This window comes from Esox lucius, chromosome 13, assembly GCF_011004845.1.
Source record: "Esox lucius isolate fEsoLuc1 chromosome 13, fEsoLuc1.pri, whole genome shotgun sequence".
Taxonomy (NCBI): Eukaryota; Metazoa; Chordata; class Actinopteri; order Esociformes; family Esocidae; genus Esox; species Esox lucius.
In genome coordinates, this window is record NC_047581.1 from 3,106,267 (window position 1) to 3,123,939 (window position 17,673).

Sequence of the window (17,673 nt, forward strand, 5' to 3'; positions counted from 1 at the left end):
TGTACTGTAGCTAATCTCCCTGGACGTGGACAGAAGAGAAAAATGTAGTAAAGGTTGCAACGCTGGATAGTCCGGATGGTGGATAAGCAGCCCCAAACAAGTTCCAAAGAAATTCAAGCTGTCCTGCAGGCTCATCAGTGTCAGCATGAACTATCCGTCGACATTTGAATGAAATGAAACGCTATGGCAGGAGACCCAGGAGGACCCCACTGCTGACACAGATACATAAAAAAGCAAGACTACATTTTGCCAAAATGTACTTGAGTAAGCCAAAATCCTTCTGGGAAAACGTCTCGTGGACAGATGAGACCAAGATAGAGCTTTTTGGTAAAGCACATCATTCTACTGTTTACCGAAAACGGAATGAGGCCTACAAATAAAAGAACACAGTCAAATATGGTTGAGGTTCAAAGATGTTTTGGGGTTGTTTTGCTGCCTCTGGCACTGGGTGCCTTGACTGTGTGCAATGCATCATGAAATCTGAGGATTACCAAAGGATTTTGGGACATTTCAAATGCTAATAAGAGTTATCACAAAATGGACAAACACCTTGTACCAAAAGTTTTAAAGATCATCAAAGCAACAATGGGTATGATTCTGGAAAACGTTGTTGGGGCTATTCTACACAAAGCATGCATCGGATGTGAATAGCAAAACCACATCTGAAGAATGCGGCTAGGAATATAGTTGGCGATGTTGTCAACAGTGGTATGCCACGACAAACAAAACAGCAGGATGGTTCTGGATTGATTGTTATGACTCAAGGTGTTAGAAAGTGACCACCTGGTAGGAGGAGCCTACCCAAGAGTAAAAAATACAAGAATGAGACAAAAACAAGAGCTGCAGTTATAAGAGGACATACACCCCGGAGGACACTCAAAGGGAACACGGCAAAGCTGCTTAAGAATATATTTTAGAAAGATGCCACTCCTACACAGTATGTCTGGTGAATGTATGAAAACAGAGTTGGATTTATTCACAGTTCCATTCACACAGACATCTATCGAGAAAAATACATACGTTGCAATACCGACCCTATCAGCAATATCAGACGCAGCCCCTCTGGAGTTCTTTATTGCAGGGAATGGCGAAGACTACGTTGATCTAAACACTACTTTGTTGTACCTACGTGTAAAAGTCACTAAACCGGACAGAACTAATATTGATGCCGGAGCACGTGTTGGGGTTATCAACTATCCGATAGCCACCTATTTTCACAAGTGGATGTCTCTTTGGTTGATTGTTTAATTAGTCAGAGTAGCAACACATACCCCTACAGAGCTGTTATAGAGAGCATTCTGAATTATGGATGTGATATATTAAAAACACAGTTTTCAGCTGGTTTGTTTTACAAGGACTCCGCAGGTCACATGGATGTTACGGACCCTGCAGGCGAGAACGATGGACTCACAAAAAGGGCTGCCTATTCAGCGGATAGTACCGCATTTAAAATGATTCGCCCTTTTCATAGCGATATCTTCTTTCAAGAGAAACTCATGTTAAACAGCGTTGATATAAAGGTTAGGATGGTACGCGGTAAAGATGAGTTCTGGCTTATGGGGGTCGGGGATGTGTGTTATGGTATACATATATTATCAGCGTCACTATTTGTCAAGAAAGTGTCTGTTTCGCCAGCCGTGAAACTTGGACACGCTCAAGCGCTACTCTCAACCAATGCCAAGTACCCAATTGAATTAATTTACCAGCTGGGGGTCGTGTTTGCAACCAGGAAAACCTATTTTTAGGATCACTGCCAAAATGTATTATCATCAGATTGGTGGACAATGACAGTTTTACCGGAAGTTACACAAAAAATCAATTTAATTTCAAACATTATAATTTGGAGTTTATGGCTATGTATGTAGATGGTCAGCAATTTCCTAGCAAACCATTCCAACCAAATTACACAACAGGGTCAGCAGTGTGTGAATTTTACCAATTGGCCTTAGCTTCAGGAAAACACCTAAAGGACCAAGCCTTGGCTACTGACAGGTCTGACTTCTTACACGGCTATGCCCTTTAAGCATTCAACTGCGCACCCGACGAGGAGTGTGGTCAGCACCTATCCTTGATCAAGTCAGGGAATGTACGACTTGAGATGAGGTTCAGACAACCACTACCCCACACAATTAATTTGGTTGTTTATTCAAACTTTGACTCCATTATCGAAGTGTCAAACAGGCGACAAGTCATGGTTGACTACTATTAGGAAAACGGTTTGGAAATAAATACCGCAGAGTTGACTAGTGTGGTGAACCAATTTTCATCTAGGACCCATTTCTATGGTGTGCTGGCAAGCGACCAACTACCAAGGGGGCCAGTCCGAGGTGTTGCATCAATGATGATTATTAAAACACATCCAAGTATGTTTTACTTGGAGTATCTTTCAGCTTTCTCATGTAAATCCATATCAGGCTTCAACAGTATATTGCGAATCGATGAATCCAAATCGTTTTCAACAGATTGTCTTACATCGGTGCTAGTCGTTTTGGATTCTCACAGTTTTTCTAACTGATGTTGTGGCACCAGAAACATTTTCTGAGCATGATCCATGTTGATTAACTGTGTCTCGATGCAATTAGACTGGTTAAGAATGGAACGGCAACGCTTAGTAACGGCAGTAGAAAACCACCAGATCGGTTGATGGTTTTTCTTTTCCTTGCAACTGAAGTGTTCTTTCTAGACAGTTATATAATTTTGTCTTTTTGTCTCCTTACTTTTCGGAGCTGTGATTCTGTTAAGGGTATATTTCCGCGCCTTAGATTAAGCGCTAAAAAGTGGTAAATTTCTACGAATGCGTTTAGACATGATCAAACTTTCTTAGGAACGTGCACGACAAGTAAATAACCAAAAGGCGAATGTGTTGCATCTTTAAAACTCTCCATAAAGAATCGAGAAAGACCGGGTATATCTGTCTGCCTAAAATGTTAATCTGCTGATTGTCGCGGGGGTTTTTAAACAAGATGAGGTAGTTTGTGTTCAAGTTAATAGTTCTACTACATTTTTAACAAACTTTAACAAACATGTTTTGCACAAGGTAAATTGCACCCAGGTTACGGTGGTGTGAATATTGTGTGAAAACTCTCTCCATCTCCAAACTCTCTGATGCACTTTTCATTAAATCGTCGATAATTAAAAGGTTGTTTTTCTGAATCGGTAGCAGATTGTCATCACACAGCGATGTTGGTAGACCTTCTATAAAAGTAATCTCCCTCACCTTCAACATTTCGTCATACAGCGGTTGCCAACATGAATAAACCCAGCCGATATTTTGAATTTCTTTGGAGAACACAACGTCAGCATTATCCAGCAACATCTTCACAAAATATGTTTTACCAGAGTTACTGGGGCCACTAATGAAACAGCTGAATGGGTGTTGTAGTCGTGAGTCAAATCCGCTATCCATCCTAGACTGTGATTTAGTATCCATAAGGCCTTGTGCTGTAATCAGGGAGCAGTACATGCTTGTTGTACACAACTCTGAAACGCTTAGACACTACTCGGTTTTTCAACGTGAACATTCTTTTATCTCTAGCAATTGTCTGCATTAGCAAGGACATGATCATCATCACCACCCTCACCCCGTACAAAGTTATCAACCAATTGTGTCAGCGTCTCCAAATTAACAATGGTTGTGTTGTAGCTGTTGAGCGTAATGCCTTTTGCTTTGAGACAGGTCAGACCTTTAACGGTTTTGTAACCGTATGTCTTTGGCCCACCACTAACAAATTGAGCTATGCTCTCACCATCCGGTAACTCATCGGTCAAGTCACCCAAGAACGGACCCATTGGGGGCACCCAATCCCCATGGCGTGTGACAAAGATCACGGAATCAGTGTCTGTGTAGAGTACACGTCTATCTAACTTCTCCAAGAGTGAATACAACTCGAGTCTAGCATAAGCGGTTGTGAACGCGGCAATAAATGTTGCCGTTACGTGGTTTGATTTGGGTCTAAACTAAGATGAACTTTAAAACAAAGACACAAATGTAAAATTCTCAACAGCCTTAACCAGCTCAATAGAAACCCAGGTACCGGTTAAAGATCTTTCTGAATCAGTATGTGAACAATCAGTTACCTGGTTTTCAGACTCTGCACATAATCTACACAATGGAAAGAACAGTTTACCGCCGACCCTGTGCGGTAAAACGGGCTGATAAAGGCCTTTCAGTGGACACACCGTAGCCTTAACAATACCAAAGTAGGTGTCTAGTGGTTTGAAATCTCAAAAGATTATGTCTGGATTCCCAATCGGATAAGTCTTTGTCTTGTTGCAGAATGAGTAAAAACTACAGACATAGTTATACTGAATAGTCTCCCCTTCTCGAGCTGTAAACTTCAGATGAATCGCATTAGTACGACCGCCAAAAACAGCATCCCGAGGGTCAAGGCGCTCTGGAGCATCAAAGGTCTTCAAGAAAGCTTTGACATCTTCGGATGTGTTTTTAAGCTGATTCCACTCACACTCCCATATGTATTGAACATGTACGTTGTGTTGTTCTTTCAAAGCCTCTAGCTTTGTCAACCATTGCTGGTGCATAAACCCGTACTGAATCTTTGTCACAGGATTGATGCTTATTGAACAATGACACTTTGGGTGACCGTGCCAGAAACAACATAGAAATTCATAGACCGTGCTCAACCCATCGCGTTCAGCATATCCATCAACACAGTAGGCACCGATTTTCACTTCACCCAGGGCGTGCTGTATTGATATATTCTCATTGGAGGCCACATATTCAAGCCACTGGATTGAGCTGTTTGAGAATGTCTTCTGACAACGGTTGTAGTTGTCTGAGGGGACCAATGCAATGGTGTCCTTGGTGAGGAATCTGTAGCAAAAGACTTTCATGCAACCCGAAGCAATCATAATTGACCGGAATGGGTCAACACCACCACACTCCAGGAACTCAAGTCTGTAGCGCATACAACCCTCTTTCAAGATGACCACATCATTCACGCAGTTAGCCTTTATTTCATCCTGCATGACGAAGGGGTCTGCGGAAACAGTTGCATACCATTGCAAAAACTCATCTTTTTCTTTAGCCATCATGGTATTCACACCATAGTAATGCGGTTCCGGATGGGGGCCAACATAGTTCTCATTCTCCTTGATGTTAAACTTGTAAGGAAAGTAGCCTTTTTTCGAATCCTTAAAACCCATAGCACGTGGCAAGGCCGACAGCTTCATAGGTAGGAAGCAATTACTATCAATGTATCTCTGATTGAATGTGCTGTCTGTAAAAATCATGAGCTTGCTACCATTAGCAATAAGTGTTGTGCCAATACCATTGTTAGCAAGGTATTGCATCAAGATGTAACCATTGAAACCTTTAGAGTTGTGTGCTGTAAATGTGTAGTCATTATATTTCAGCTAAACTTTTGGAAAAAAGCAGCAACACAACCATCTCCGGCTGAACACCACGTCTTGTTATTAAAGCTTATTGCGCATACAAAATATGCAGTGTGTACACCATTCACCGGTTTGGCAATTGTCTCAAAATCATAAAATATGTAGCGCTCACTGGGGTCCTTGGGCTTGGAGGGTTTTATAAAACACTGATGATTCATTTCAACCGCCAGATCCACGTTACAATTGGGACACATGTTAGCCATGCACCTGTGTGCTTTATAGTTGGTAATACTAATATTGTAATAACGGCCGCAATCGACACAGTATTTCTTCTGGTCACACCTGCTAACCCAAAAATCCACACTTTTGTGGTGCTTCAAACGTTTATGCTGGCTATAACAAAAATCTGAATAACATATCCGTTTACAGTCAGGGCACTGCTTTGTGTTACGGGGTTGGGTATGACAATCTTCATGAAGACAGACACTACAGCTATGTTTACAACCATGATCACCACGTGTGTTGAAACTGGTATAGCACCAGTCACAGACATAAGACACACCCAGAAAACCCTTCAGATTCATGATGCCATAGAAATGGTTATTGTATAAGTACATAAAGACGGTTCTAGGGTGAGTGTCCTCGCTGTTTTGAAACTTGGTAAAGTGATCATCCCGTGTTCGGTGAAAGACAACAATTTTACATCCTGTCATTTCTTCAAACCGAACAATATCTGTGAATGCCACACAATCATCTAACGCTAAACCAGCGCCCGTATGTTACTCACGACCACTAACCAGGGCCTCAGGATATGTGTACTGCGGGTTCAACATACCCATCAAACAAACAGAAAAACAATGTAGAATCATTATTCACAGTCATATATAAATGCCTTCTTTTTTTATTGATAATCTGATCTATCGACATTGTTTGAGCTTTACGTCGCGGGGCACCACCCTCGCGGTTTTTGACAATTTGTACCACCAGTTCTAGTGATTCATCAATCATAATCTCAGCATTACTCTGCATAACACTTTCAAGTAAATTACCAAACGTGCGTTCATTATCGGATCTATCGGAGATTCACCAATCAACTCAATCTGCAGGGTGGAGGGAATTATGAACAGTTCCAAATACCAATTTTGGCACAAAAACTTCTGGCGTCTGTTAGCAAGCTGAAAAGGAAGTTCACCTTTCAGCACGACAACGACCCAAAGCACATATCCAAATCCACAAAAGCATGGCTTCACCGGAAGAAGATTAACATTTTGGAATGGCCCAGCCAAAGCCCAGACCTGAATCCAATTGAACAACAAGCCAGTGACTCCTCCCCCGAAAGGCATTGGAGGGAGGGCATGCCAGGGGCAACGAGAGCCCACCTGGCAAGACAGCAAGGGTGGACAGTATCAAGCCTTCTGGTACAACTAATAAACCGCGCTGTAGAGATACGTTTTTAGTAGACACTTGAGTTTGCATTTCTAACCTTAATTTCAGATCATTCCACAGTAGTGGAGCTCTATGAAAAAGGCCCTGCCTCCGTCTGTTTGTTTAGAAATTCTAGGTACAATTAAAAGGCCAGCATCTTGCAATCGTAGGTTACGTAGGTTACATGTAGGTATGTATGTATAATGAGAACAATAATGGGCCCAGAACAGAGCCTTGAGGAACACCAAAACATACCTTTGTCAGAGGATATGCCATCCATATTAACAAACTGATATCTTTCAGAAAAATAAGATTTAAACCAGGTTAGAACATGTCCACGTAGCCCAATATGGGTTTCCAGTCTCTCTAAGAGAAGGGAGTGATCAATAGTGTCGAAAGCAGCACTAAGATCAAGAAGCAACAGGACGGATGCGGAACCTTTGTCTGAGGCCATTAGAAGGTAATTTGTTACCTTCACGAGTGCAGTCTCAGTACTATGATGGGGTCTGAGACCGGACTGGAGCATTTCATAAATGTTATTTGTCTTCAGGAAGGCATTCAATTGTTGGGAAACAAATTTTTCTACGATTTTTGAGAGGAACGGGAGGTTCAATATTGGCCTATAATTGTTTAATATGTCGGGATCCAGATTTGCTTTTTTAGAAGAGGCTTAATTTCCGCTATTTTTTGTGAGTTTGGTACACATCTGGAGGAAAGGAAGCAATTTATTATGTTCAACATTGGCTGACCTACCACAGGAAATAGCTCCTTAAGTAATTTTGTTGGAATTGGGTCTAGCTGACAGTTTGTGGGTTTAGAACTCATTACAGATTTAGTGAATGTGTCGAGCGATACGGTATCAAAAAATTCAAGTGTCCCCATTGACACCTGGTCAGGGAGGTTCAGGACATTCTCCGGACAACTGAGATTTTGAGGACCATAACTATTTAAGGAGGAGTCAGTTATTTGTTTTCTAATGGTGATGATCTTTTCATCAAAGTAGTTCATGTATTCATTACAACTAAAGTGAAGACCCACTTCACTTGTTGAGCTTTGCTTTTTTGTTAACTTTGCAACTGTATTGAAGATAAATTTTGGATTGTTTTTCAATCAGGTTGGAGAAATAAGCTGATCGAGCAGATGTGAGTGATTTTTGGTATTGTACAGTGGTGGGCTGTCAGGGCTATCAGGGCCTTCTCTACATTTCCAGAAAGAATATGGTTATTTTTTCTGAGTAGCTGGATTTTCCATGTCATCTAAACGCATCACAGCTCCGTGGACCAGCTCTTAATACATCCATGACCAGCACTAGTAGCATTGCTAGCCTTTCGTTGAAGCTGCCATTTCCCATTTGATTATAACTTTGACTGACGTGTGTAATCAGCCAATCAAATTTTGATGCGTAGTGACTGAATGCCCTAGGGGCCCAGCGATGTATCGACGCTAGCCCCCGCTGATGTCATGAACAAAGTTTGAACCTTTTAGTGGGTTGTGATTGAACCAGGAGTGAACCAAGCTATGGCCGCTGCCTTCACACCTCCTAACAATCCTGTTTCCGAACTCATTCATGTGCCTTTTTCAAGGCGATCGTTTGGAGAGAAGAAATAAATAATTTTAAGAGGAAGACCTGCACCTAAGCTGGATGGGCTGACCAAGGCTGGCAAAGGTTTTGTGCGGCACTTCACTGAGGGTAACTACGACCGCTATGACTGGCTAACAGCTAGCACCAAGCGTAACAAGCTATTTTGCTGGCCGTGTTTGCTTTTTAATACCAGTGAGGGAACATGGAACACCACAGGTTTTAACAGCCTTAATAGCTTCACCAAGGCAGCTATCAAACATCAGGCATCCGAGCAACACCTCACAATGGTGGTACATTTAAAGACCTTTGGTCCAGGTTGGATTTGCAACTGGATGAGCAGCGGAGACGAGAGACAAGCCTGCACAATGAGAGAGTGAGAAAAAAACAGGACATACTGAAGTGCCTCATTGATTGTGTCATCTTTTTGGGACAGCAAGAATTGTCTTTCAGGGGACATGACGAGGGGAAAGAGTCCCTGAATCGAGGTAATTATTATCTCTGCTATCAGAATATGATCCTGACTTGCGACACCACCTTGCCACGGCCACCGTTTTTATGGGAAAATCTGGGAAAATTCAAAACCATCTCATAAATGCTGTTTCTGAGGTGCTAAATGATGCCATCAAAAAAGAGATCAACAACATCAAGTTTGTCACACATGGTGGATGAGACCACAGATTTCAGCAACACTGCACAACTGTCATTTGTACTTCGGTACGTTACTAACACCAGAGTAAAAGATAGCTTTTTAAAGTTTGAGGATGTCACAGAAAGAAAATTAGCTCATGATCTAGCAGCTTCAGTACTTAAAGTGTTGGGCAGCTACAATTACAAAACAAAGTTAGTGGCAAAGTGTTATGACGGAGCCGCTGTAATGGCATTGGGACTTCATGGCAGGCGTGCGTAAAAGAAGAAATCCCTCAGGCTCTGTTTGTGCACTGTTATGCACACACATTAAATCTTATGATGTCTCAGGGAGCATCAAAAACAAAGGACTGAAAGATTTTTTTTGAGAATCTGGGAGGATTGTCTGCATTTTTTACATGTTCTCCCAAGCGAACAAAACTGCTGGATGAGTTTTCCGAGAGGCGGCTGCCGCGGGTCTCTCAGGTGAGATGGAACTTCAACTCCAGGTTGGTGGGCCCGGTCCACGACAAAAGAGCTGAGTTGGTCGAGCTTTTCCAGCACATCCTCAATCACACGGAGGATTTTGACCGTGAAACGGTACATTGTGTATCAGGACACTTGTCACAGTTGAAAAGCTTTGAGTTCTGTTTTTTTCTCTTTGCTTTCATCTGCATTTTTGACTTTGCTAATGTGCTCTTCGGAATACTGAAAAATAAGAGCTTAGACATGCAGTTCAGTCTGGCCAGAATTGGGGATTTTTGCCAGAGTCTTGAAGGTGAGCGTGGAAAATTTGATGCCATCTGTGAGAGGACCGGGGAGGCCGCGGGACTGCCGAGCGCAGCTTGAGTCCGAACAGACCCGCACAGGCACTACAGACAGCTACACACAGCGCTAATCGACAGCGTCATCACGCAAATCAGGAATCGATTTGAGGATCACAAGCGTTTGTTGATCCTCAAGCGTCTGTTTGTTTCATTGCTGGACGCACAGCTGTTTACCAAGTTCAAGCAGACATTTTCCGAAACAGAGCTGAGGAGCCTGGATGAGAGCTACAGTGCACAGTTTGACCTGGGCAGACTGAGAGCAGAGCTCAAAGTGATGTACAGCATGACAAACTTTCAGGGAGAGAGTCCAAGTGACTTACTGACATTTCTGAGGAGCACGGGGCTTGCAGTCAGCATGTCACAGCTTTATGCCCTCACATGCTTGATCGTGACAATACCAGTGTCCACCGCATAAGTTGAGCGATCTTTCTCAGCTCTCAAGCGCATCAAAATGCAACCGGAATGCAACCGGACAAACACGACTCTCTGCACTGGCATCTATTGCCATAGAGACGGAGCTGCTCATTCATCTTAAGCAGAATGCGCAACTGCATGAGGAGGTCATTGAACGTTTCATCAGAAAGGATCGGAGGATAGATTTAATTTACAAGTAGGGCTAATAGGTGAGTGTTACTTCTTACTGTTTAGGAGAGATAAAGTTATTGCAGTATTTTATTTATATACATTTGTATTGCTGTTGTTTGGGCATAGATTGTGATGCTGTGTTGATGTGCCTAAATCTGTTTAATGCACATTGGTGTGGGGGGGGGGGGGCATGGTAGTGGTTGGAGGTCATTATGGAAGGCCCTGACTGAAAGCCCACGGTACGCTACTGTCCATTAGCACCTGGACTGTCTGCTTGTTTCTTTTTTGACGGGACAGGAATTATACTCACGTACACGGACCCAAACATATTGTGGAAAAAGACCAAGTTTTCAAATAAAAGGTCTGTAAGTCCTCTAACAAGTTCCTCTCCAACTACCAATCACTGAAGATAGGTACATAACCAATGTGTCGCTTCATTTTCCCGGTAAAATGTGTTAGAGGAAATTTGAGCTTGCAGTTTTTGATCTTTATTTTCTCTTAAACGTAAGTATTGTATGCAATATATATATATTTTTTAAAAGAACCTTGTAACAACTGTTTCCAGAATGACTCAAAAATCAGAACAACGTTGGAGGAAAAGGTTAAAGGAGCCTTCATAGAAAAGGCATCGATGGGATAGGGGTGGACATTACAGGTGAGTAATAGTTTGTATACGCTTATAAGGTAGAGACTGGTTTTTCTGTATAGTTAGGCTATATTATGGTTGCCTTAAGTATTACTGGGCCTATTGTTGCATTATTTAGGGTCTAGTCATGTAAATAAACTGAAATTAAAGTCAAAAAGAGGCACTACACAGCAGTTGGTGCTAATGTCCAGCACAGGCAATGGTTACTTAAAGGGATGGTTCACACAAATAACTAAATTGCTAATTGTAGTGTTTTATAGCACAAATCCTATCTAAGCCAACAGACATATAATACTTGTTTCACGCAGTGTATCTAAGTTATCCAAATGTCATTAATTAAGGTTCAACAAAAGCAAATTTAGATGACTTGGACATCATGTTTGAAGAATGCATATATTGGTACAATTTCTTGAATGGAATTGAACGCCATATAATTATGGTAAAGATATAATTGTTATTAAAACCATCTGTAAGGACTATTGTTGAAGATACATTTCAAAAACGCTAACTTTATGAATAGTGTAAGCAAGCAAGCAAGTGTATTCATATAGTACAATTCATGCATAGAAGCAATTCAATGTGCTTTACAAAGAAGAAAAAATATATAAATATACAATAGAATAAAAGAAAACTCAAATGAAAATATCAAAACAACGTAATAATAATAAAAGATAGAATAAAAACAGAATAAAAATATAGGAAGCTATAAAAGCTGTAAGGCTAAACAGTGCAGTTAAGTTTAAGTGCTCAGTCATAGGCGTGTGAAAATAAGTGTTTTTTAACCTGGATTTAAAAATGGATATGTTTGGGGCACGTCTAAGATCTTCTGGTAGTTTATTCCAGTTATGTGCAGCATAACTGCTAAACGCAGATTGACCATGTTTAGTTTGGACTCTGGGTTCTACTAGCTGACCTGTGTTCATGGATCTAAGAGCCCTGCTCCGTTTATATTCTTCAAACATATCAGAAATGTATTCGGGGTCTAAACCATTCAGTGATTTATATACTAAAAGCACCACTTTAAAATCTATTCTGTAACTGACTGAAAGAACCGGAGTGATGTACTCTGTTCGCTAGCAGCAGCATTTTGAATGAGCTGCAGCTGTTTTACAGTCTTTTTGGGGAGTCCATATGTAAAAAAAAATAATTATAGACACAAATCATGTCAATTAAGCATAGTATTAAAACCAGAAGCAAAATGATTCCTTTGTAAAACTGATCTCTGCATCTTTTTCTTTTGTCTTCACATGATCCTTACAGAGTTAATTATCTATGGAACCTAACTCAGAACAACTGGCTGAATATACAGATGAAAGCACTTCTCCTGGACCCTCAACACCTCAACCTTGGTCAAAACGTGCAGCAGCGCCTGTGCTTTTTGTTTTTTACTGAACATAACTATTGATACAAAGCTCGTTTTGGCACAATTTTTTCAGGAGAACATACTGAGACCTTGAGACCTATGTCAATACAGAGTGGCCTTTACATTTTGGAAAACCAAATGTATCATATATTTTCAAACGCTACATCGGTTGCCCTGTGTAGTTCCATTTTAGCCTAGAGAGAGACTACAGGAAATTATTTCAAAACTATTAATTTAAAAAAAGAATGTCTCCACAGTCCAGGATTAGGCTAGATATTCTGAAAAAATGCCCCTGAATCAAAAATAGCAAAGCTTTCCTTTAATACTTTTAATTTTCTGCCGTCTATTTGCCCTCATTGCACATCTATACATTCCACTTGTAACATCCACTATACCTAATACTAAATGTCCTGCCCTCTTCTTCTATATGCACTTCTGGTTAGATGCTAACTGGGGTTGGCTGCCAAAATGAGTATCTCGTAGATTAATGATAATAAGGCCTTAACGATAATCAGAAACATAGGTAATTTAAATAAATTACTCCTAAGCAAATTACTCCCTATTCATTACTCCCTATTCAAAGATCAATAATGGCATTTGTTAAAGCAGTTTTAAGAGTTAAATTCCTTCCTTATTTAGTGCATTTATATCCAGGCATTGTAGGAAAAGTACCAGCCGGACTGGACTGTCTCGGTTCATATTTTCTGTGTGTTCTTGGTTTGTCATGTCCTTGTTTGGTTTAGTTAATCAGTTCATTCCTTTCACCTGTGTTTAGCCCTCACCTGTTTCTGTTCTCCTTGTTAGTCTGTGTATTTAGTTCAGGCATTTTCTCCCTGTCCTGGGGGGGAATTCCATCCAGGCAGTTAAAGGAAAATACTGTCTTATTTTGATATGTCTGACTAATTTATGTGAGAGTTCCTTTCCATTACTATGGCTTACAGGAGTCCCTGCTCAGTAACCAAAGTAACTTATACCCCTGAACTAGCCTGCTTTTCGCAGGCTGTCAAGCTTAAATTAGCTGTGTTTTAAAGAATGTCCAACACGCAGAAAAAGGTCTTGCGAAGGCAACTGCATGCCAGGAAATAAGGGTATTCTTTGCTCTAAAGCAGTACCTGTATATTTTCAGCACTTTCCCTGGTCATCTCGAAATACAAAGAATCAAGGAGGCATTTTATTCTATTTCAGGTATGTGACCATTAAAATAAATGTAAAGTAGTTTCTAGGTTTACAAGCCTTTGTATTAACATAATCCTCTTTTTCAGGCTTCCCCAATGTTATAGGCACAATAGACTATACCCTTGTGCATGCCAGTCCCCATCTGGACCTGTGGATGCAGACTATGTCAATCGGAAATCTTTCCATAGCCTAAACATACAGGCATCTACTGGGGGCATCTGTCCACAAGAGTAGTAATTGGATTTGGATGAAACATGCACATCTATGAAAATAGATCAAATAAGTTTATATGTCAACACTTATTTGGATTTAAATCCCATTACACTGGCAGTTGCCCACAGAAATGTCAATGTCTGCCTCACACAAAAGTAGTAACTCTACAGTACAGGAATAATGTTTCACTTATGTTATGTTACCTTATCAGCAAATATCAATCAGAAAACATCTAGTATTTCCTTTCCTAACCAAGTACGTCATAGCACTAACATGTAGCTGCAGAAGGCTTATGCAAAACCACATTTGAAATCTCACACAATTTCAGACCCAAAGTTACAAATATTATTCTAGAATGTGAGCAATTTTGAGAGAATCAGAAATAGAATTTACATTTTGAAAGATACCACTGCATCAACTCTTCTTAGTCATGCTGAGGAATTTAAAATGAAGGTTCTGCAAAGCAAAGTATGCCACAATTGGTCACCATCTATGCTGTCAGATGATCTGTAATGGAAGTGGCCTAATATCTAATATCGAAGCGGTTGCCACATGCATTTTTGTTGGCCCCTATTGAGATGTAATTGCTGAGAATTAATATAGGCCAAGGGTTGCTAGGTCAGAGAGGCTTCAATCCTCACCAAATGAGGCTAATGCATTGTATTTGTCAGTTCACAAGTTAGCCTACAACATAATTTTGATTGATCATAAATCGAATATCATCTAGCCTGATAATATAGCTAGTCTTCCTTATCTAGTGATCTGAATGTTCATTTATTAAAAATTAAACAAGTAGGCTAGTATGACTTGTGCATTTAATCTGTAAGCAATTGTTTGCCAAGCTATCTCCCTCGCCTTGTCAATTGCAACAGAATTGCCTTTAAATTACTCTTTAAATTCTTCATAAAGTCCCATCAGCAGGGTTTGTTCCGCTGTTGAGAAGATCACCGCTCTACTTCTCGCTTCTTTTTTGCGACATTTCGATGATCGCTTTTTCTGGGCTGCTTATGTACTCCGTGCACGTGCACAATGCAAGCTTGTTCAAGCCTGATTTGAGTTAACATTGACAAGACCCGGCTAGATTGTGTTAATGGAATGGCTTGGGCCTTAAGTGGAAATTGGCGTTCAAACCAGGCTTTTTCAATTAAGAGCGGATTTCATTAGAGGCGTTGATGAAATAGCCCCCGGTCGATCATTGTTGTGTTGTTGCATTCTCCCGTCCTGTGTTTTCAGTCCTTTTGTATCTGTAGTGCACCGCACTCGTTTTTGTTTTCTTTTTGTCCTTATTAAAAGCTCCTTCTTTCAACCCTGTATTTGCCTTCGCCTCTCCTTAAACGTGACCGTTTCTTTATCATATTATTTATAGTTTTGTAGGCATTATCAGACTTATTTTGGAGAGTCTTTTGATATAACAATATAGAGAAAGATAACTTTTGTATGATTACATTAACATTTGTTGAAATAAGAAGCATTATCTGAAAGATTTTTTTTAAATGTATGCCAAGGTATCAGCATCGGCCGATTGTGGTATATGAATATCGGCTACCTGTATCGGCAAATAATTCATATTGGTGCATCCCTACTAGCTACCTATGTGTTACTTGTCAGATGCTTTTCTAAACACTAGGCTACCTTTCCCTCCTAAACCCTATCCCTTACCTGCAGCCTTTCACTTCACATCTCATGCCCTTTGAGTCAACAAAATGAGAGAAGTAAGGGAGACAAGGAATAGGAGGAACAATGCATCCAGGCAGAACTTTACTGGGTTCCAGTTGAAACATTGATTCCACATTAAACACAAAAGGTCCCATCTGGAAACAGAACAAAAATAGTAAGATACCTTTTTACATTAGTATAATTTAGAGGACACTCTTATAGAGAGTGATCGCTAGGGTTAAAGGCCTTGCTTAAGGGCACAACAACATAATGGTCGCCTTCTTAGCTTTTGATTTCAAACAAATATTCTTTAGTTATGGGCCCAGCATTCGAAATACTAAGCTGTCCGTGCATGTACCTTACCACTGAAGTATATAACAAACCACTCTTCAGTTTATGGGGACATCTACTGTAATCCTGGGTGGTATAGGTTTTTACCATTGTTTTTCCTCTTCTTACTGATCAGATGTGGATAAACTCTGTTCCACTGTCATTCATTGATAAAAGTGGCACTTTATAGCCAAATATATATAATCCTAATCATGAATCCTCACCCATAACTCAAGATAATAAAAACAGCACTGTTGAGTATCACTCTCAATCCTAGTACACCAACATGGAAGTGTAAAAGGGTTTACATGTAAACGATAGTTTGCTACGGAGGTACTGATGCCAATGACAGAGTAATTTCAAAGAACACGTTGTATTAGCCATCTGATCGGCTGTCATAATAAGATAATTCCTTATTTCATTCGACCATTATGGAAACCATTGTGTTTTGGTGGGCCTATAGTTTAATTTATTTTGGCCAAACCCCGCTACATTACACTTACAAAGGAATTGTGTTTTGTGTTTATAAAGTCTCTAAAGAATAAGAATCCATATATGCATGGTATCCAAACTACAATAATTCATATAATTTTCAAAAAATGAATACCGAGTATCCCAATCAATCAGTATCTGTATTGTAGGTTATTACACGTACTTACCCCATTGTAAATGCAGGTGAGCCAAAGCACCAAATGAACAGATGGGATTTATTCCCCGAACAAATGTTGAACGTCGTTTCGATAGGTTTTGCGCGGTAATCGTCGTCTATAATAGGGGTGTTTCTCCCTCGTCACCGTAGCTCGTTCTAAAGTAATTCCATGGCGAATATTGCATTATCACTGTTACAGGAATGCACAACTACGTACTATGGAAGAACACAGTTAATTCGAGATGAATACCCATGTCCAGTTCGTAAAGGCTATTTGGAGATGTCCTTTCGCTTGATCGGTTTTTAAACCCCTTTTCCCCTGTCTCTGATCTCCAAAACACCCCCTGACAAGTCCAGTCGATGTAACGCACAGCACCTACTGAGCGCAGCCTCTTCTCTCTCGCTCGCTCGCTCGCCAGTGCGCACTTACTTTATTTTCTCTCTACGCCCTCTTCTCATTGCTCTCCCGATCTGAAACCTCTTCAGTTATGTTCGCAATACCAGTAGAGTGGCACAGCGACATTCTGCGGTCCTGATAACAGACACAATGTAAATACACTGTGATGTTATGAAAGTGAGGATCATGTGCGCGCTTCTGAAATTCACTCATACCACAACATACTACTGAAGAGACAGGCAGAAAAGCCTATGGTAATTTAACCATAGATACCAATTAATCTTACGTAGGCTACCGGGAATGTCATTACAGCTACCTGTGTGCATTTTTAAATTGTTTTACGAACGTATACCATTTATTTATTCATTTTACATTTTTAAGAAAAAAATCCTATGGCGTATTAGTTATTCCTGACATATCGACTCTTATGCACCCCAATGATCACTGGTATTTGAACTGTCTACAGTACGTAACGGCGCCAACCTCCGCACTGACGTTGGATAGCCCTGAGACCGACGTCATCAAAGTTTATTTCCACAGTTATGTGCCCCCTCATATGGAAGCGTATAGTTAACTTAATTCAAATGTTAATGAAATCACACATTGCATTTTCATTTTCCACATTTGCCTACATTATTTCAGTCAATATGAAAAAGAAAATGCAATCGTGTGATTTGCATTTGAATTTCCGTGTGCTGGTATGCACATTCACTGTCAATATTAAAATCTTAATGAAAAGCCATTTGGCATTTAATTTTCAAAGTCATGCCCCGCTTTGTGATTAACAAAATTCAAATGTTAATTAAAATGGGAACATTTTGAAAGAGCGTCACCATGTGCAATTTAAT

General features: G+C 40.4%; 1 protein-coding gene across 6 annotated transcripts in view; it reads right to left on the reverse strand.

The window, feature by feature from the left end:
• The window catches only part of homer1b (homer scaffold protein 1b), a 198,745-nt gene extending 181,905 nt beyond the window's left edge, over nt 1-16,840 (reverse strand). For 5 of the 6 annotated variants that reach the window (XM_010902459.3, XM_020044810.3, XM_034296250.1 and 2 more), the window contains exon 1: nt 16,439-16,840. In XM_010902459.3, the coding sequence (XP_010900761.2) occupies nt 16,439-16,443 (5 nt within the window). In that variant the 5' untranslated portion in view covers nt 16,444-16,840. Of the gene's footprint in view, nt 1-15,452; nt 15,605-16,438 lie in introns of all 6 variants that reach the window. The other variant, XM_034296248.1, reaches the window with a different exon arrangement.
• Between the last annotated feature and the right edge of the window lie 833 nt (nt 16,841-17,673).